Source organism: Dysidea avara, chromosome 3, assembly GCF_963678975.1.
Source record: "Dysidea avara chromosome 3, odDysAvar1.4, whole genome shotgun sequence".
NCBI lineage: Eukaryota > Metazoa > Porifera > Demospongiae > Dictyoceratida > Dysideidae > Dysidea > Dysidea avara.
Window position 1 is genome coordinate 334,817 of NC_089274.1, and position 19,645 is coordinate 354,461.

General features: G+C 41.1%; 6 protein-coding genes across 8 annotated transcripts in view; 2 read left to right on the forward strand and 4 right to left on the reverse strand.

Annotated features, from left to right (window-relative positions):
- LOC136248645 (rho GTPase-activating protein 21-like) overlaps window positions 1–7,893 on the reverse strand; it is a 25,311-nt gene extending 17,418 nt beyond the window's left edge. Inside the window, exons 1-6 of the mRNA XM_066040410.1 lie at window positions 7,416–7,893; window positions 5,934–6,167; window positions 5,058–5,172; window positions 828–906; window positions 724–781; window positions 293–531 (exon numbers count right to left, since the gene is read on the reverse strand). Of these exons, the coding sequence (XP_065896482.1) occupies window positions 293–531; window positions 724–781; window positions 828–906; window positions 5,058–5,172; window positions 5,934–6,167; window positions 7,416–7,739 (1,049 nt within the window). The 5' untranslated portion in view covers window positions 7,740–7,893. The remainder of the gene's footprint in view (window positions 1–292; window positions 532–723; window positions 782–827; window positions 907–5,057; window positions 5,173–5,933; window positions 6,168–7,415) is intronic.
- Window positions 7,866–9,050, forward strand: LOC136248690 (transmembrane protein 106B-like). 2 transcript variants are annotated; one of them, XM_066040478.1, is made up of 7 exons: window positions 7,866–8,078; window positions 8,127–8,190; window positions 8,244–8,436; window positions 8,481–8,618; window positions 8,663–8,715; window positions 8,766–8,807; window positions 8,866–9,050. In XM_066040478.1, the coding sequence occupies exons 1-7, from the start codon at window positions 7,916–7,918 to the stop codon at window positions 8,876–8,878; spliced, it is 666 nt and encodes a 221-aa protein (XP_065896550.1). In that variant the 5' UTR covers window positions 7,866–7,915; the 3' UTR covers window positions 8,879–9,050. The 2 variants fall into 2 exon arrangements, with proteins under 2 accessions (XP_065896550.1, XP_065896549.1); XM_066040477.1 differs by having other exon boundaries at window positions 7,867–8,078; window positions 8,853–9,050.
- LOC136248695 (insulin-induced gene 1 protein-like) lies at window positions 8,832–12,418 on the reverse strand. The gene is made up of 5 exons (XM_066040483.1): window positions 12,277–12,418; window positions 11,937–12,223; window positions 11,715–11,887; window positions 9,125–9,218; window positions 8,832–9,074 (listed from the first exon to the last, which is right to left on the reverse strand). Exons 1-5 carry the CDS (start codon window positions 12,305–12,307, stop codon window positions 9,012–9,014), a joined length of 648 nt encoding a protein of 215 aa, XP_065896555.1. The 5' UTR covers window positions 12,308–12,418; the 3' UTR covers window positions 8,832–9,011.
- Window positions 12,327–16,364, reverse strand: LOC136248667 (protein disulfide-isomerase A4-like). Its single transcript, XM_066040445.1, has 7 exons — window positions 16,119–16,364; window positions 15,992–16,073; window positions 15,828–15,945; window positions 15,641–15,779; window positions 13,825–14,030; window positions 13,312–13,776; window positions 12,327–13,054 (listed from the first exon to the last, which is right to left on the reverse strand). Exons 1-7 carry the CDS (start codon window positions 16,262–16,264, stop codon window positions 12,408–12,410), a joined length of 1,803 nt encoding a protein of 600 aa, XP_065896517.1. The 5' UTR covers window positions 16,265–16,364; the 3' UTR covers window positions 12,327–12,407.
- LOC136248668 (sentrin-specific protease 1-like) lies at window positions 16,256–18,980 on the forward strand. Of its 2 annotated transcripts, none has more exons than XM_066040447.1 (16): window positions 16,256–16,400; window positions 16,446–16,532; window positions 16,576–16,683; window positions 16,730–16,839; window positions 16,886–17,428; window positions 17,478–17,562; window positions 17,635–17,745; window positions 17,791–17,826; window positions 17,879–17,995; window positions 18,040–18,162; window positions 18,218–18,283; window positions 18,332–18,411; window positions 18,457–18,535; window positions 18,579–18,629; window positions 18,708–18,774; window positions 18,827–18,980. In XM_066040447.1, the coding sequence occupies exons 1-15, from the start codon at window positions 16,353–16,355 to the stop codon at window positions 18,735–18,737; spliced, it is 1,674 nt and encodes a 557-aa protein (XP_065896519.1). In that variant the 5' UTR covers window positions 16,256–16,352; the 3' UTR covers window positions 18,738–18,774; window positions 18,827–18,980. The 2 variants fall into 2 exon arrangements, with proteins under 2 accessions (XP_065896519.1, XP_065896518.1); XM_066040446.1 differs by having other exon boundaries at window positions 18,730–18,774.
- Window positions 18,897–19,561, reverse strand: LOC136251629 (perlucin-like protein). Its single transcript, XM_066044085.1, has 2 exons — window positions 19,474–19,561; window positions 18,897–19,426 (listed from the first exon to the last, which is right to left on the reverse strand). The coding sequence occupies exons 1-2, from the start codon at window positions 19,559–19,561 to the stop codon at window positions 18,897–18,899; spliced, it is 618 nt and encodes a 205-aa protein (XP_065900157.1).
- Window positions 19,562–19,645: the final 84 nt, after the last annotated feature.

The window sequence follows — 19,645 nt, forward strand, 5'->3', positions numbered from 1 at the left end:
CTACATTTTGGGCCCTCTTCCGTATTGTTTATGTGTATGTGTATCCATAGTTTTAGCCAACCAATGTTGTTGTTTGTAGCTGAATTGGAGCATCTGATTGGTCAGAAATGTAAGGCCTAAACTTTCAGCATTGTAACCAGACCTAATGCAGTGGGTGGGGTCTAGGAAGTAGGCACAAGACTACACACACACTCCAATTGTAGCACACTCAAGAACAGTATCACTTGTACAATTCATGTTACAGCTGCTTGGTATCTTCCATAAATTACCCACTGTAGTTGGTTAAACTAACCGACTAGAGTTCTCAGAGGAGCTAAGGTGTGTTGCTGGGGGTGTGACCATGTCATGTGAGCTAGTAGAGCCTGAGGGTGTGACCATGTGATCATGTGCACTACTCCAGCTGCCATGATTTGATACGTCATCATCTTTTAGCCAATCACTGCATTGGAATGCATTGACATCATATACCCATGCTCTTCCTAGTTTAGTCATGTGCTCTCCTGAAGGTCCGTATGCCAATGGAGCATAACGCTGGACACAACATACATTAACAATAACACAATGATTACAGTAGAACCTCTCTTAACAAACTCTCCAAATTAAGGACACGGTAGGAAAAAACTTCTATAATTTTTGGTCCTAGCTCTGTATAGACCTTTGAAAATAGGAAAACCTTTCCATTGCTATTATAGAAAGGTTCCATGAGTTACTATAGCAACTCACAAACAGCTGCAGAACATCATCAGCTTTTGGTGACACTTGTAGTACAACTCCTTGGTGACTATGGGGATCATGTGATCCAGTGTGAACACATGATACTAACTTACTTGACACGTAACAACTGCTCCACCTGATCCAACGAGCAACGAGTAACTAAGTGTCCATTAATAGAGTAGACCTTGTCTCCTACAACAGGTCGTCATGGTGATTATGATCACATTAACATATGTCATGGTTGTAAACAGATACAGAATTTTTATGGTTTCAATTTCATGGATAAACAGTGTCAGATCATTTACTACAAACTATCACAATTTACTATCACAATTTACTATCACAAACTAATTTCATGCAATAAATTTTCCCAGTAAACAATGGGGAGCCCGAAATTTAAATTTTACATGCAGTCACTACAGGCAACCATACAAGTAACATATTAGATATGATTGTGGGTTTTTACTTATTTGGGAAGGTCAAAGGTCATACTAGTACATGAGTTGTACAGTATTGCCACGAGTACTATACAAAAAATAATTACATAAAAGAGTCGGCAAGAGAGAAAAATACACAAAGCCAAGTGCTAACAAGACCACTCCCTTAATTGCTATATAACATCAGCAAGCCAATGCTTTAACTGATTAAAGAACTTACAGTTCAAGCTCAAGCTGCCTGAGTTGAACCACTATTTTGAAACAGTCGGCTATTGTCATAACGATTGGATAAGACATGGAGATTCTCTAAAGTGATTTCTTCTCTGGCTTTTGAGAGCTTTCAGGCAATCAGCGTTTCACCCATGCAGAGTTCTATACTTGCCTCCATATAGCAACATAAGTAAGTTTTTATGTTTGTAACATCTCAAGTCTCCATGCCAGCTGCCAGTGGATTCATTCACGTAAATAAACAATACAAGAAAACATTAAGGCTGTGCCTAGAGTCACAGCAATCATGTGAATAAAAAAAAACTTAGACAAAAAACCTAAGAAAACGAAAAAAAAAAATTTGGCTAAAGCGAGGATTGAACCCAGGACGTCCCATGCTCTAGCCCAGCGCTCTACCAATGTATCACTGTGGTTCCAGCTACCCTACTCCCTTAGTTTGTACCTTATATATGTCATTCATGAAGAAGCCTATATAAATAACACCAATAAAGAAGAAACTAAACCTGAACCCTTACCCTAACCCTAAAGTACAAGACGCATCCCCTAAAGTCGAATGCTCGGGGCATACTACCAGGCGCATCCCCTAAAGTCGAATGCTCGGGGAATACTACTAGGCGCGTGCCCTAAAGTCGAATGCTCGGCGAATACTAGACTCTGCCAACCCTAGCTCGCCTCAAACTCAACAAAAACTTACCTTCATACAACTACTGTGTGAATTCTGGTTGACTGCGCCGTGACTTTAGCACCAGTCACGGTGCCGTGACTCTAGGCACAGCGAAACATTAAACTGACATAGCTATGCCACGCTCTTTACAATAAGCTTACAGTTACATATAAAATACAAGTAAACAATTTTGTCTTGTGCAGCTGGCATGGCGAACTTTCTTTGTGTTGGTGTCAGGCAATTCAATACGTGCTTAATCTTTTTTGCCTTCACCTGGCGTAGCTATACTAGGCTCTAGTGGCTTGGCTGTCTTCCTTTATCTGGTTCATCTGGCTTGCATACGCCTACAGCGTGTAGCTATCTCCTGAAAGTTGTGTATGCATAACTATAGTGTGTCACCCATCACTGTGCCATTGCTACATCACTGATGAACCTTACTTAGCTCTAGTTGATGTTGATATGCATTGCTGTATATTGGCTAATAATTTTTATCTGCATGGTGATGTTGCCTATAATGTATTGCTGCATACAATACTGCAATAATGTATAGTTCTCTCCTGTATGTTTTGTATACATATACTTTGTACACATCACTGTGCCATTACCACACCAATGATGTACTGGCACTTAGCTACTGGTGGCCTTTAGTTACGATGCCACTATTGTGTTATATCTGTCACTACTGTGACATATTGAGTTGATTTGGGGATAATGCATTCACCACCTAATAGCCTCACCGGGGGGCTGTCACGTTGGTGTATGTACTTGGTTGTATGTGACACGGTCCTAGTAATAATAATAATAATAATTATCGAATTAAAGTAAGCGGCACACATGCATGTCCTACCTTCTCTAATTTATTGGGGGAATACCCACACTTTTTTGAATAACAGCTACACCCACACCATACATTGTGCAACCAAACAAGATGCCGTCCCCATGATCGTATTCCATCATAACCTTGTCAGGCTCTTAATAACCTCACCAAGCAAATGCTCTGAATCAGTTAAAGATCATGACAACATGTGATCATCCTTAATTTTGAGTTTCAACATTTGACACCTCAATCATTGAAATTGTGTATTCATGTCATAGTGTCCCAGAGCCCCTCAACACGGTGCAGTACTTTCCTAACTAATACACAAGACTTAACAGATGGTGACATATTAGGAGGGTGATGGTTGGACAACAGTTTAGGTACAGCTAGTAATATCCAAGAGTTAGACCCTCAAAAGAAAACTAAAAACAAACAAGTTAGCTCTATGTTACGATGAACTCCATCATTACCTGATGCTCACATGATCTCAATGATGAGGTCATATTAACACCGAGACAATGAAATACTATGATCATAAAACAAACAGCCTTTTTTATTATTATTTGAATAGTTGTGAACAAAGTAACCATTTGAGGATTGAGGAGCCCTGAAATCTTTGTAAGGAGTAAGGCAAAGCTTGGGTATTATTTTTAACTCTTCTAGACTAGAATTATTACGTTATGAGTGTTCTACTTCTAAAGCTCCAATGTTGCATCATAGCACAGCTTAAAAAATTGCTTCAAATAGTGGGTTAATGACGGAATAGTCAAATACTTGTTCAGCACTAATAGTAACACTCTTCACTTGTGTTGATAACTGTTTACAAGTAGCAACAGATAATTTGATCATGTGACCAGCACCCAAACACCAATGGCAGGTTTGGGGTCAAGTACATTGGTACTTGTACTTATGTACACTTCAGTACACATTCTTGAGTACTTGTACTTCAGTACTTTTGTTTCTTAGCCATTGTACTTGTACTTGTACTTAAGTTCAAAGTGATGTACTTGTTAGTACTCGAAGTACTTAATTATATGTTAAAGCATAGCCTTGCTCGTGCTATACCACACGCCTCGTACTTTATTTTTCATATAGCACGAGCAAGGCTATGCTTTAAATGATTTATGGAACTTTCTACTCGTGCAGCTTCACCATACACTAGAACTCGTAATTAACATGCATTGCACGAACTATTAGCAGCCTGAACACACACAAACCAGTTTAACAAAGTAATCACGCGTAGTTCACCATAATTTGGCATGGAAGACGTTCATCGCGTATTTTGGCAGGTTTTGCTCGCAACCCACAATCGATTCTATTGTGAGCCACATGGCGACATATTTCCATGATATCTCCAGGACTTGTCCGTTTACATTAACAAACGTAACAGCAACGTTACCTTCTCCCACCCATCATTGAAGAATTTAGGTGTGTCTATAAACGTAATCCGGTGGTAGAAATCGTATTGGCTGGGGTGATTGATCACTCAGCGCGGTGAGGCTATCAGCCTTCACCGGCTTGGGCGATTAGTCGTACTGGCGCGAGCCCCGTAGGCTATTAGCCTACACTAAGGCACGTGGGCAACCGTGCTTTATTGCCCACAAAGAGTGCTTTATTGAACAAATAAAGCACTCTTTGCGGTGCAATAAAGCACTCTTTGTGGTCGATGAAACAGTTGGCCGGCTGAGAGTGTACTTTATGAGATTTATAGTACACTTTTCCCTTTGATCTCGCCCACGTAAAGTTCTATAAAGTACTTGTACATTAAAGTACTTTGAAGTACACACATGACTTGACACATGCAGGCTTTCAACAGGTCACCATATAAAATGTAGCAGCAAGAGTTCATAATATTATAATATTATGAACTCTTAGCAGTCAGAGTGGTTTGGTTTTTAATGAGCTATGGCAGGAATTGTACAATTCAAGAAAGTAAAGAAACAGAAGACTCCTGCTGTACTTAAGCATTATGAAGTTCCAGAAGTATTACCAGATGGCGATTTCAAGCCAAAATGCAAGTACTGTGGTAAAGAAATAACAGGGTCTACTGGGGTCACAACAAATTGGTGGTAAGTAATTTCTTAAGTATGTATTAAAAGTTCAAAACATCATTTTCTTTTCAACCAAGCAATGAACCTGAACCTTGCTAGCTGGGCTCTAACCACACTTTACTTCACTTCACTACACACACACACACCTTCATTCAATCCTGCTTGCTGGGCTGGTCCATTTGGTTGTAGTTTATACACAAATACAGTTGACATTCTTTCCGAGTCTGGTGAAGTAGCCCTCAGCTCAGTCTCTTGAGATGGCTACAGAGCAGTAATAATAATAATATGAGTCACATTAGACAATCACATTCTAGAGATCCACTCCTTACACAGAAGCCCCTCATTGTATGGAACAAAATGGCTTCACCAGTGTGTGCACACACACTACAATACACTAGTGTAGTATATGTGTGTGTGTGTGTGTGTGTGTGTGTGTGTGTGTGTGTGTGTGTGTGTGTGTGTGTGTGTGTGTGTGTGTGTGTGTGTGTGTGTGTGTGTGTGTGTGTGTGTGTGTGTGTGTGTGTGTGTGTGTGTGTAGTATGTGTGGTGTGTGTGTGTAATGTTGGATTATCAAGATGGTATAGTCTTAGTATAGTAAACAGCTCTGGATTATATGAGGTGGTCTGGGTCAATTAGGTGTTGAATCAGATAGGTTTTATTGTATACTTCAACCTTCATTATCAAAATCAACAGTAAACAAAACTTGTTTACACTATTTGAGAATATAATGAAACCTCATCAAAAGGACACCTCGCTAATAAGGATACCTCGATAATCATGACACTTGTCCATAGTCTCGCTGGTCTCCATAAAGTTTCAAACTGCCTGCATTGTTGACCGAAAGCCTACAGTAGCCTTTGTGTTGAGATACAATTTGCTACACATCTTTATTTTACTAAGTTTTACAATTTGAGTTTAGTGAACCTTGGAAATGAACGTGAAGGTCTTCATTATACAGGTGTTTTAGTGACACAGGACGAAGCATGCTCTTGGTAAGGGTATTCCCCATAGTTATGAATTACCTCATGACTCTCTCTGATCGAGAAGTGACGCAGTAGGAAGCCATATGACCCATTCTCGCTAATGATGTAAACATTTTTACCCATGTCAACTGGGAACGTCATTTGATTGCCACCAAACGGGTCCGACCGGGTTGAACTGAGTATCTCATGTGACATCATGTGATGCCTAGCAGGATGATAACTTGTCCGAGTGGGAAGTACTTCAGAAGAATGTCCGTGAAGGGGTGGGTATAACTATGAACAGACACGATGACATACAACACAGAGAAACCATAACACAATAGTGGCATAACACACAGGGGCACCTTAACACAGTAGTGACATAACACACAGGGGCACCTTAACACAGTAATGACATAACACACAGGGACACCTTAACACAGTAGTGACATAACACACAGGGACACCTTAACACAGTAGTGACATAATACACAGGGACACCTTAACACAGTAGTGGCATAACACACAGGGACACCTTAACACAGTAGTGACATAACACACAGGGGCACCTTAACACAGTAGTGACATAATACACAGGGGCACCATAACACAATAGTGACATAATACACAGGGGCACCTTAACACAGTAGTGACACAACACACAGGGGCACCTTAACACAGTAGTGACACAACACACAGGGGCACCTTAACACAGTAGTGACACAACACACAGGGACACCTTAACACAGTAGTGACACAACACACAGGGACACTTTCACACAGTAGTGACACAACACACAGGGACATCTTAACACAGTAGTGACGTAACACAATAGTGACACAACACACTGGGACACTTAACACAGTAGTGACAAAACACACAAGGACACCTTAACACAGTAGTAACATAACACACAGGGATACCTTAACACAGTAGTGACACAACACACAGCAACACCTTAACACAGTAGTGACATAACACACAGGGGCACCTTAACACAGTAATGACATAACACACAGGGACACCTTAACACAGTAGTGACATAACACACAGGGACACCTTAACACAGTAGTGACATGACACACAGGGACACCTTAACACAGTAGTGACATAACACACAGGGATACCTTAACACAGTAGTGACATAACACACAGGGGCACCTTAACACAGTAGTGACATAACACACAGGGATACCTTAACACAGTAATGACATAACACACAGGGACACCTTAACACAGTAGTGACATAACACACAGGGACACCTTAACACAGTAGTGACATAACACACAGGGACACCTTAACACAGTAGTGACATAACACACAGGGACACCTTAACACAGTAGTGACATAACACACAGGGACACCTTAACACAGTAGTGACATAACACACAGGGATACCTTAACATATGGAATGAACTAATTGATGTACAACACAAATAGCCTCAATTGGGTAGGAAGCCAACTCTGGTTTGAAATACAGAAGCTTGTTAGCTGTTTGGCATGCCTTCCCTACTAACCCTGACAATGCGTGTCCCCTTACCACTCCTCCGTGTTTAATCATGGCGTCGTTTGCTTCGCACTTGTCATAAACAACGTTCCACTTCAAAGGAAAATGTTCTTGCCGAAATGAGTTCTTATTTAACTTGCTATAAGAATGCGAGTCGCGTAGAGTAAACCCCCGGCTATCAGTTATCTTGAATATTTGTTGAACTAATCTAGTCAGACTGTCGAAGGCTAACTCAAGCTGCACGTCGCTGAGCTGAGGTGACGGCTGTACGACTAACGGGATCTTCTTCTCTTTACCATTAAAACAAATTGTGACCTTCACCACATCCACATCCTGCGCGCCCCGTCTGTCTCCCATTTAGTAAGCACCAGTATTTATAACACTACACAAATGTGTATTTGATTAACCATTCATGACCGAACCCCACCACTCGATGGCTTCCACTACAAGTAGTTACAAGGTAGACGAGATTGGTCCTTAATTATTCGTACACCATTTTGTGACGTAATCTGTTGACATCACGTGGTAAGGGGATGGAGCGGTCACTGAACTCTTTGCCTACCTACTCGCCAGCTTATCAGCCACTACCCGGTAGTATTAATGATGTTCAAACGAAACCTTCTCGTAAACAAATCGATTTCAGAACGGAGGGAGACGTGTGTCCCACATGCGGCGGTGCTGGCAGGATCCCAAAAGGTACCTTATCAAAAAGTAGAGGTAGTTACATATACGGGTGATTAATAGGTCAACAGGAGGAATTAGTGGCGCTAATCCCTTATGGCGACAAGAGGCTTAAGCCGAGAAGAACGTATGCTTTATGTTGTTTATGTGTTGTGTCACGTGACCGTTCTGTGTCATTAGATGTTTAATCATTGCAACATTTCTGATCATCATAATTGTTATGGTGATAACAGCCACATTATTGGCAGTATTTTTATCACCAAGAGATGTCACACTAATCTGTAGTAATGTTTTTGTCACTAATTGGAGCAATATTATACCCCCTGAACAAGGCGACCTCTCAGCACTCCAGAAACACCACATGACACTACAAGTAACTAATCAGTTTTAAGACTTCTATAATATATCTTGGTCTAGGTACATGGATTAGTAAAGAATGACAATTATGCGTCCATTGAAATGAAACAGGTTAATATTACATTGACCAGAGATGAAGCCAGTATTGGACATTCCACATACTCTCAATTTAGTGTTAGACCTCGGAATACTAAAGAGGTTAGTTAATTGGGAGATAATGACATTATATCACTCTCCTTCAGATTGTTATTGAAGTAAATGCTACTTATACTGGCATAGAAGCAAAGAGAGTAACGTGAGTGAAAGTATTAGGGTGTACACACATACTGACACTACCACATTTAGCCTAACTTGTCAGACATGGGGTAAAGTGTCAATGGAGATCACGTAAGTTTATTGTTTCTCATGTGACCATGTTACATAGTGTTGTAGGTTAATGTCACAGTACAAGTATTTGACACAAAACAGTGGAACTAATGAACTGTCACACCATTATATTCCCTGTAACAACCTTAATGGTACCATCACATGACACACACACACACACACACACACAAACTATGCACAATTATTATAATTATTGTCATTTTTTTATTCAACATGGACTTTGTCACTGCTGTCAGTAAGGTATCTCTTTGATCGTTGACTGGGGGGCTATGTGACAAGGGGAGACACGTACAGTGGTATACACGCACACAACTTACCATAGCTAATATCCTTCCTATACTACCAAATGTGATTGAAGCTGAGTAGCCAATACACCAATCACTGACATAACCAAATAAGTTGGCCTCATTTCTGCACATGAGAATACAACTGGTGAATTTTCAGACCACACAACTTAATGGCACATATTTATTGCATCACATGACCCCACACTACACCTGGCCCTCCAGGTCAGGTACAAGTTCCCATCCCTTGGGACCTCAATTATAACAACAGTGTCACATGTATTGTTGGGTGGTCTGCCTAAACAAACAGCTAGATATGCTGTGAACAGCTAGCTACATTCAGGGATTTTGTATTGACAGTGGGCTCTGAACCTAGCAAGGTTGTGAGGGCTATACGGTAAATTTGAAATCGCACTAAGGATTCACCTCAAGACCTCTGAAATGGCAGGCTGTGGGCATAGGGACATTTGTAATATGAGCATATAAAGTTTTCATTAAGTCTATGCTAAAAACAAAATTAATGAAAAACTTCCCATAAAAAAATATGCTCATATTACAAATGTCCCTACGCCCACAGCCTGACCTGGACAGCATATTATAGCCTCATGCTATTTCCTCAGGGGTGGCACCCCCTCAGAAAGAGTCTGGTCATTTGCCAAAATGTGAACCCACAATCATTTTCCACATTGTTACCTATAAAAGACAGCTCACTGATCTGCTGTGCCTCTGAGGGAGGCATTGATCACTAGTAAGATCTACAATGCACATCAGTCATTATTGTGAGGTGTGCTAACTCCCTGTAGAGGTTTCACCCTCAGTGATAATGTGCCATTCCGAAGGTCTCTAAAATAGCGAAGATATGGTGGATTTGTGCAATAACTTACACTATATACGGCTCGTGAGGCTCTGGTCACTGCCAGTAATGGCGGCTTCCTGACTAAAATAACTCACTGGTAGGTTTCCTAAATGAATACAATCATCTTTATGATCCAGCGATGCTTTCTTTACACTCTAGCAATGATTTCTGGTGGCTGTTGTGAGTGGAATCCAGCAAAGCACGTGACAAAAAAAATTGTCATGGGTATCTAACCAGTTTAAATAACTACCCACGGTATCTATTGGATTTTAAATACCTCATTAACGACTAAATTTCAAAGCATACTATGCACGCCATAGTCTAAATGCAGATATCTGATACATATGAGGTCTCTAATCATTTTAGAGAACCTCTCCATGGCCAGAGATCTCTAAATACCATATTTACTAGGTTAAACACCATACTGTCAATAGTAGCTGCACTTAAGTGGTGTCACGATTAATGTTGAAAAGGCTTCAACATCACTAAGTCACCACATGGATTTCAAGAACTAAAGGTAATAAATTTAAATACGGTACTTCATTATCTCCCAAAAATTGAAGGATTTTATGCATTCCATTTTCTAAGCAGTCAGGAAAGCCTTCTACAAGTTTTTATATTACAAAATCGAAAAATGCATTAGTTCAGTACCCCATGCCATAAAGGGCTTTTTTTTTCTTACCTGGAACACCCTTGCCACCACCCCCAGCACTGGCTGTCAAGTGCTGGACAACTGGATAACACCAGCGACTTCTAGGGACAAAGCTATTTGAGGGCATCGGAATTAAGCCTGCCCTCAGAATAGGCCAGATCAATACTGAGGACGACATGCAGAAGAACAATGACCCCTCAAACACATAATGGCTGATCTTAATAGAGAGAAGCAAAGTCTACATCTCATCCGGTACAAACACCAACTATAATTCATTTCTCGCTTGTCAGTCAACACGGAAGCTAGTTTCATATACTGTGGTTGCAATCGGTCCCATACCTCCACTAGCAGAAAAAACTGGAGGAGAGGCAAGCTCTCTCAACCTCTCTTATCCTCCCATCATAAGCACATCTCTTCTCTTGCCCATTAGTTACACAGAACCAGGACAGTGGAGAATGTGAAGAGCTTTTTCGTACCTCTCAGAGGTCGGTTAATAATAATAATGACCATGCAACAAAAGTTGTTGAGATTTCAGAGCAAAAATGGTATGGGCAGACAACCAGACCCTTTCAGAGGGGGGAGCTTACAATCTCTAATCAATAAGAGTCATCCCTGAGGCAATTGGGACAGGGCATGAAACTAATGCACCTATCAATGTAATCCCCGACTACCACTAATACGGGCTGAGGTGGGGGAAGGTGGGGATTTGCATTTCTGAAAATTACAATTCCCCACCTACTGGGGGAGTACTGGCGATACAAACCCTGACCAAGTCTCGGCCTGCAGACCCCAGGAATACTGGGGCTAGGAGGGTATTTGTACGGTCGTGTGGTGTTGGTCTATAGTGATGAGTTAGTTCGAGTGGATAGTATGAAGTAATAGCTAGCACCCGAGACACTCTTTCCTAAACTGAAAGCACACATCTTCGCTGTCTGGGTGAATTTCTTTAGCGAAGACAAATCCCCACTATGTCGGGGAAATTTAGCGATCAATTCCCCCACCATCCCTGACCTTTCCCCACCCTCAGCCCGTATCAGTGGTAGTCGGGCATTACATTGATAGGTGCATAATACAGGCACACACACCATAAACTAGTCATACTACTGTTCACTTACTGAACTGAAGCATAGCCGACGTATTTAGCACCAGCACCGATCACTGCTCCAAACACTGAGAACAGCAGTGCAAGGATGAAGCCACACTTTGACCTGTCAGACATCCACCACAGCCCTAGTGCTAGGAATATTAGTGTTCCAACTAACTCATACACATTGGAGAAGGGGATTTTCTGCAATAAACAACAACAATAATAATTAGGTTGATAATTGCTGCTGTACCGTGCTGGCCTGGTGGATGCCCACCAAAATGGCTACACTGCGAATAGCATTAGACCAGTCTTGTTTGAAGTCGTGTATCTTCCCATCATAAAACCACTTGTCAGCTAAGGGATATATACTACCTATTAGCGCAGCGGCTAACATCCAGGCTATGAACACGAGCGCTACGGTGGTGTAATCTTGCTCCAGTCCACTTCGTTGTGTCTGCAGTAGAGTCAATATCGCAGCCACCACGAGCCCGAACACGCACAAAACTGCAGTTCGTCTCAACGAGTTGGGTGGGACATCTATTGGAGCGATGACAATAACATCATGCCACATTGTTCACCTGAACTAGTACCATCACCAGTTGATGCCAGGTCTCCCTCCATGCAGCGATTGTACCCCCAATACTATAATAACATCTAATAGGAAAGAGCATAAAACACACAATTGCCTAAAACCAATTCCCACAATCAAAATATTTTCAAGTTACAATTCCTCTTTTGGTTGATTTCCTAAAGAGTATATAGCACGCTCATTCAAAAATTTCTCCATCCCTTCAATATCACGCGATCCCTCAAACAGTATTGGCTTGTCTCCTTCAGCAGGCGACAGATAGATCGTGGGGAATCCCGTGTAGTCAAAGCCAACTCCAACATCATTAGCTGTGGCATCCATTTTAGCTATTACTAACTTGTCATTTCCCTTGAACTTCTTAGCTAGCTGTTTATAAACCGGTTCCAACTTCTTACAGTGGCCACACCATGGTGCATATAGCTCTATCAACACATCTTTATTGGGATCATTGACGACTTGATCAAATGTTGATCCTACGACAACTTTGACTGGTCCTTTATCCTTCTTAGGCACTGATTGTGACTTGATCACAGGCTTTAGCTTGCCAGCAAAATAATCCTCAACAAAGTCTTGTAAGGTTTCTGTAGTGACCTCATCCCTCATGGCATATCGTCGATTCTTTGTCTCCCAAATGGCAACCGCTACCTCTTCTCCCCAATCATCAAGTGACAGCTCCTCTAGCTCGTTAGAATATTGTTCCTCATTACTCATAGCAACAGTGATCCTTCCCTCATACTCCTTGGCAATCATTAACAACTTATCCCTCCAATAAGAGAACTCTGTAATACACAACACACTATAAAGTGGTTTCATAGGGTTACACCCATTACCTAATTTACATCTTGTAGCTTCAGGAACACATAAGTGCTACAAGGTTCGTGGCACTTATGGGCTCCTTTTAATATTGATACACCTTCACATGCGTTAACTGTTAACTACCTAATTTAAGTGCACAAACACATCTCTGCATGATAACACAGTGAAATGGTAGCGATGAGCCAACTAGATAAATAGAAATCAACTGCCCAACAATTACCTTTTTTGCCATCCTCAAACAAGTCAAATTCAAGGTATGCCACTAATAGTGGATACTGAGAGTACATCTTCTCAGTGTTCATATGACTCCTTACACCAACCAATGGCCTCAGGCTACTCCTGATCACCTCCAGCAGAACATCTGGTGATTCCTCCAGGAAACCCTTCATCTGCACTGACGGCTTGTCATATTGGGACACTTGTATTGGCGGTAGGAACACTGCTAAGGTATCCCTACCATACTTGTTGAGCAGGGCCTCATCCATTGTGTAGTAGAAACTGAACAGCTCATCCCTCCCAATATTAGCCACATTATTTAATTTGTTATAAGCATCACCGCTATCTGACTGTAGGAACCCAACCACCATACCATCTGGATTAGACTTGATCATCTTATCAAGTTCTTTACCACTAGCCACTAACATAGCTGGAGGTGATGATTGCTCCATCATGTAGTTAACAATACCTGAGGGAGTGCATATTATATGAATTATTAGAGCACGTAACTGGTTACCATGGTGATCTCGAGGTCCCTTGTATCCATAGCGGTCTCCATGACGATACATGATGAGGGTAGGGTACCCAGTGACACCATATTGTTGTGCTAATTCAGTCTCTACAGTAGCATCAACTTTAGCTAACTTCACCTCCAAGCCTTGTTCCTTAAGTGTTGCTGCGGCCTTTGAATATTGTGGGGCAAGTTTCTTACAGTGACCACACCTGGTATACATGACCAAGTATGACACCATCACTGTCGTTGGATAGCATTCATCAAACGAAGCTACTCACATTAAGGCACCTCACAACACACATGTAAGCTAATATGTGTACACTTCGGATAGAGCTAAACAGTGTTGGGGCAATTATTTTTAAAAAGTAACTCGTTACATATTATTTGCAACTGAACTATTTAGTTACAGTTACATATTACCCATATAATATAATTATTGATTGGGTGCAGTTACAAACATCTATCTGTTTTCTTCTTAAAGTGCTAATGGAGTCCTTCATTTCATTGCGCATCATGTATGCTCTACCAGTGTGGGGAACCCCCTCTTCTCGATCACCAAGTTGGCCGTTGACAACATATACAGTGAGGGTAGTATTCTCCCTTAAGAAGTTTGATCATGTGTCTGTACCACGTGAACAGCTAGGTTGGCCTAACATATCAGAAGAGATTGAGATCCGTAGCTTGGTAGCATTTCACTGTCACTATTTTAGTTGCCAGTGCCTGCAACTGCAGCCTCCAATAACATTTGGCCGCTCTCATACCTATAACACTTGGTGTAAGGCCTATTTGCTAACAGCAATCACCATCATCTGGCTAGAACACAGCAATATTTTCGACATAGTGCCACTTGCTGGTGGAATAAGTTACCATTTGCAGTGCCCCGTAAGCATGGAGAATATATTACTTTTACAAAGACTCACTATATGACTAATAATAGTTAATTTGTGTATTATTTAATTGTGTTGCTTTGTATTTGTCATGTCTTGTAAGTTCTTCAGTTTTGTACTTGTATATCTGTATGCGTCTCAGTGTACTCTGACATGGAAGAACGACTATGCCGAATGTTGAGTTTAAACAACAAAAAACAAATCAATCAAATCAAATATATTACTTTGTGTCCACAGCCTTAAGCTGTCACATGTGAAACTACCACCTTATCATGTGACATGATTACGTTGGTGGACAACGTGTAAATCTTGGTTATAAGTAAGAAGCTGGTGAATAAGCTTCATTCAGTAGGCTTCGTTACTTCATTGTGGCTAGGTGGTACTCAGTGGATTACTAACGAGATTAGTAACTTCGTTACTTGTAGTAATAATATTACGTAATATTAGAGTAGTTACAGTAACTTCATTACTTAGGTAACCCGTTATATTTGTAAGTAAAGTAACTTGAGTTATATTACCAGTTTTTATAGCGTATTTCGTTACATTACTTTGTTACCACAAAAGTAATAATTATTACGTAACGGGTTACATTACCCCCAACACTGGAGCTCAATATCATATGATGCAAAAGTATAACATGGGAAATTTTTTTGGACAATTTGCATTGCAATTCATCAAAATTTTGCCTCAAATTTTTGCACCTAGTATGTTCTCTTATACAATCTATATTTCATTTGCCATTTCTACCACACACACACACACACACACACACACACACACACACACACACACACACACACACACACACACACACACACACACACACACACACACACACACACACACACACACACACACACACACACACACACACACACACACACACACACACACACACACTACACATGTTATACACTACTCTACACACATACCATGGAGCATAAAACTCAACCAATAATAATTCAGTTGATGCAGCAAAATCTGTGAAATTATCTTGTGATAATACAATCACCTCGTCCGGGGGTGGCTCCCAATTGGGATCAGCTCTTTGTCTAGCAAAGTTCACCAGTCCTATACTCTTACTGATGAACTATATTCCCAGCTACATCACTGGCCTACCATCTGCTGTCCTCTCTCCTTCATAATCATAAGCTATTCCCTTCCTAAACCACTTGATAGTAGGGTATCCTGACACGTCATATCTTCTACCCAGTTCTGTCTCTACTGTAGCATCCACCTGTGCACGGGCACGTGATTTACAATGCATACGGATTAAGCGGAACCTTGGCTAAAGGAATCCCGTCCTCTTTAAGCGTTGTGGCTGCCTTTTCGTATTCTGGCTCTAACGCTTTACAGTGACCGCACCTAACCTGTAAATATAGATAGCCACACCACTATAACACAGCTCACCATGGCGCGTAGAATTCTACCATCACACCCGTATCATGGGTATTGACCGTCTCGTCGAAGTTTTCGCTGGTTAATACTAACACAGACGAATCGTCATCAGCTGAACAAGCCGCTATTAGCAGTAACAAGTACAGTAATGGCAACATTGTATACCTCCTTATATTCGATTGTGGATTTGATATTACACGTGAGTATAATGAAGCTCATCTAAACTGTATTCCAACTAGCGCCCACATGCCGATAATAGGAGTGAAGCGGTCTAGTAATAGCCAGGAACATCAGGTAACTTTGTATATATTAATGTTATGCACGTGATAGCATTTATAGACGCTAAACAAGCGGCCCACGCCTACGCCTGGACTGTGGGGCAGATTTGTGAACCTATTGTCATCGGTGATGTCACGTGACGAGACAGTAAGTGTGTTATTATGATCACCTGTTGAAAGTGACCACACAGGCCACTGGTAGCCATGGTGATGGTACAAAGGGTACCATAGCAACAAGACGTGACATACTCATTAGTGTACCACAAGCACGAGTACTTCATACCCCGGTGTTGTCAGAGGTAATTAAAAAGGTTGTCATGGTAAGGTTAGTATAAATTTAAATAGTTGGAGAGAGGCAGCAACAGGAAGTTTGACATTCTCAGTGTGACCACACCCACTTTACGTCCATCTCGGACTCCACTATTCACCCCAGTGTTACTAAACAACAAGTCGAGGTAACAACCCATACAAGTAGCCCCACGAGTCACCTAGTAATCACAGGCAACATGTAGCAAAGACTCCTAGAAGCCATAAGATTGCTGTCATGTCCAGCAACAGTTCATCATTACGTAGTGACATACTGAGTGGATCTCCTCCATCAATAATGCCAACTAGCTTGCAAAGATCAAAAGATCATCAAGGTGTTATATCAAAGCCATCAGGACCTGTATCAAGAGTGATTTCTTCAAGATCCATATCAACAGAATCAAGGATGGAAGCAAAACCCATGTTAACCAAAAGGGTATCATCAAGTACAGCTTCAAAGGATCAAGTGATCCTAACATCAATGAGTGAAGTATCACTGCCAGTCAGACAATTATGGAATTCATCAACAAGTCAAAGATCAGACAGTAAACACTTGATCTCATCAGTACCTTTATCAATAACCAATGTGCAATCAACATTGCCAACTACTGATCACGAATCTAATGTAGACCAAGTTAGTAAAAAGAGAAGCCATACTAATCATAATGGTATGACACATCACCTCGGTAACAAGTCAAGTGACAAGTTGGAAGAGTGGCAAAAATGGTTCACTGAATTGTGAGTGTTGTTGGGTCACGTTATCTCATGTGATCCCTTGTGTTTACAGCAAGTACAGTTACCATAGTAACAGACGAGACATCACAGCTCAGATTGAGGCAGCAGAGAAATATGCTAAGCTACAAAACAATCAGGTAACCTCCATCAAGAGTTCATAATGTATAGTGCCTCTACAAATGCTGTACACACACATGATGTTTATACAGAGACAACAGTTGTGTAATCAAAGAGTAGATCAGTTACGACGACGATTTGATAGTGGCCTTAGCCTTGATGAACTGTTAGCATCCCCTGACCAGGAAGAGCAGACAGTAGAGGTGTGTTGTATACCATATAAGGTGTATTGTATAGTACATTATCAGATAAGGCTACAACATGATGATGCTGAGGAGCTGCAGGTGATGGCATCATATGATGTCATTGAGCTTATATGATGATGATTATTAATAGATACGACAAGCGTTGGGTTCTGGAGCTCCAGATGAGGAATTATCTCATGCCTTCCGTATCAGGCTGAAAAGACGAGATATATCTACATTAAATCATTTACAATGGTTAAATGATGAGGTAATCACTTTTAACTATACTCACCTCTCTAATAATTGTAATAGGTGGTCAACTTCTATATGAGTATGATAGCTGAGTGTTGTCCTGATGTGCACACTTATAGCTCCTTCTTCTACTCCAAGCTGATGAGTGCGGGTTACAGTGGCGTCCGTCGGTGGACTAAAAAGGTAACGTTAACATGGTATAATAACCTTGCTACACCAATGAATGTTGCTGCTGTAGGTGGACGTGTTTAGTAAACGATTGTTATTAGTTCCCGTGCATCTTGGAATGCATTGGTGTCTAGCTGTGAGTTGTTGATCATATTAGATAGTGTGATTGGGGGCTCTAATTTAGGCCATTGACTTCACGAGTAAACAAATATCTTATTATGACTCCATGATGGGGCGTAATCCAACTTGTTTGGATGGCTTAAGGTGCGTTGTTATCACCCACACAGCAGTGTCATGTCATTTTGACAGGCAATACTTGACACAAGAAGCGCAAGATAAGAAAAGTGTCAGTTTTGACCTCACTGGGTGGAAGTACACATGCCATCAGGTGAGGACTGTCTCCACACACACTACACTATACTCTCCTGTAGGATATTCCAGAGCAGCTAAACTCTTCTGATTGTGGAGTGTTCATGTGCATGGTAAGGCATATGTTATGATGGTTAATAGAATAAGTTTGTTTTGTGGAATGCTAATTTACAATACCATCATAATTATAGTGGCATCATTGTTACACTATAGTATGCTAGACACTTGGCTAAAATGAAACCATTCAGTTTTAGTCAGGTGAGTTGCTGCAAATGATAAGTGGGTGTGGCTGTTAAGTGTGATATTGCAGAGTGACATGCCAGCAATCAGGAGGCATATGGTGCTAGAATTACTAGAGAAGAAATTGATTTAATATAATATCATTTTATAACATCTCGTCTGCTACATTGTATTACACATACACTAAATATACAAATAGTTAGCACCACTACTATCCAATGGAATGGCTGCAGTTTATCCCAGTGTTTAGCTGTGGTGGGTGTGGCTGCTACTCCTGCAGACATCTTACAGATGTAGGGTAGTTGAGCACTTGCACAGCCAGATATCACCATGTGCCATCCCATTTTATCAGAGGCTACACAGTCCAAATGATTCTTATTGTTTGGTTCTCCTTCCTTCCAACTCTGGTATTCCACAGGATCAGGAGAATTACCCCATTTGAACACACCCTCCACATGCCACTGTTCCGGTCCCTCTGCATCATTTAATCCAGTCCAGAAGGGGACACCCCCAGATAGGTTAACTACAAATTGCTGTTCCATGGAGTTATAAATGGTGACCAGGTGAGCTGAATAGCTCCTGCAGTGAAGTTCTGCCGGGTGGAAGGCCTTATTGGCGGCGAAGAAGTGATAACAATTGTTATTTAGTCTAGTAAAGTTGTATGTGCAGCCTGTAGTCACGGTAATGTTAATTAGCACAAAGATTACGAAACCTTACTAGTCATCTGTTGAAGGCCGGGAACAGCAGATAATAGAGATGCCGATAATAGTAATACGCTAATCATCACTTGAAAATGTCGCCACATCTTGCCAGGGACCTGCAAGCCACTAGTTGTTGTTGTTTATATACATCACCATGGTGATTGTTGTAGTGCGCATGTCCAATTTTG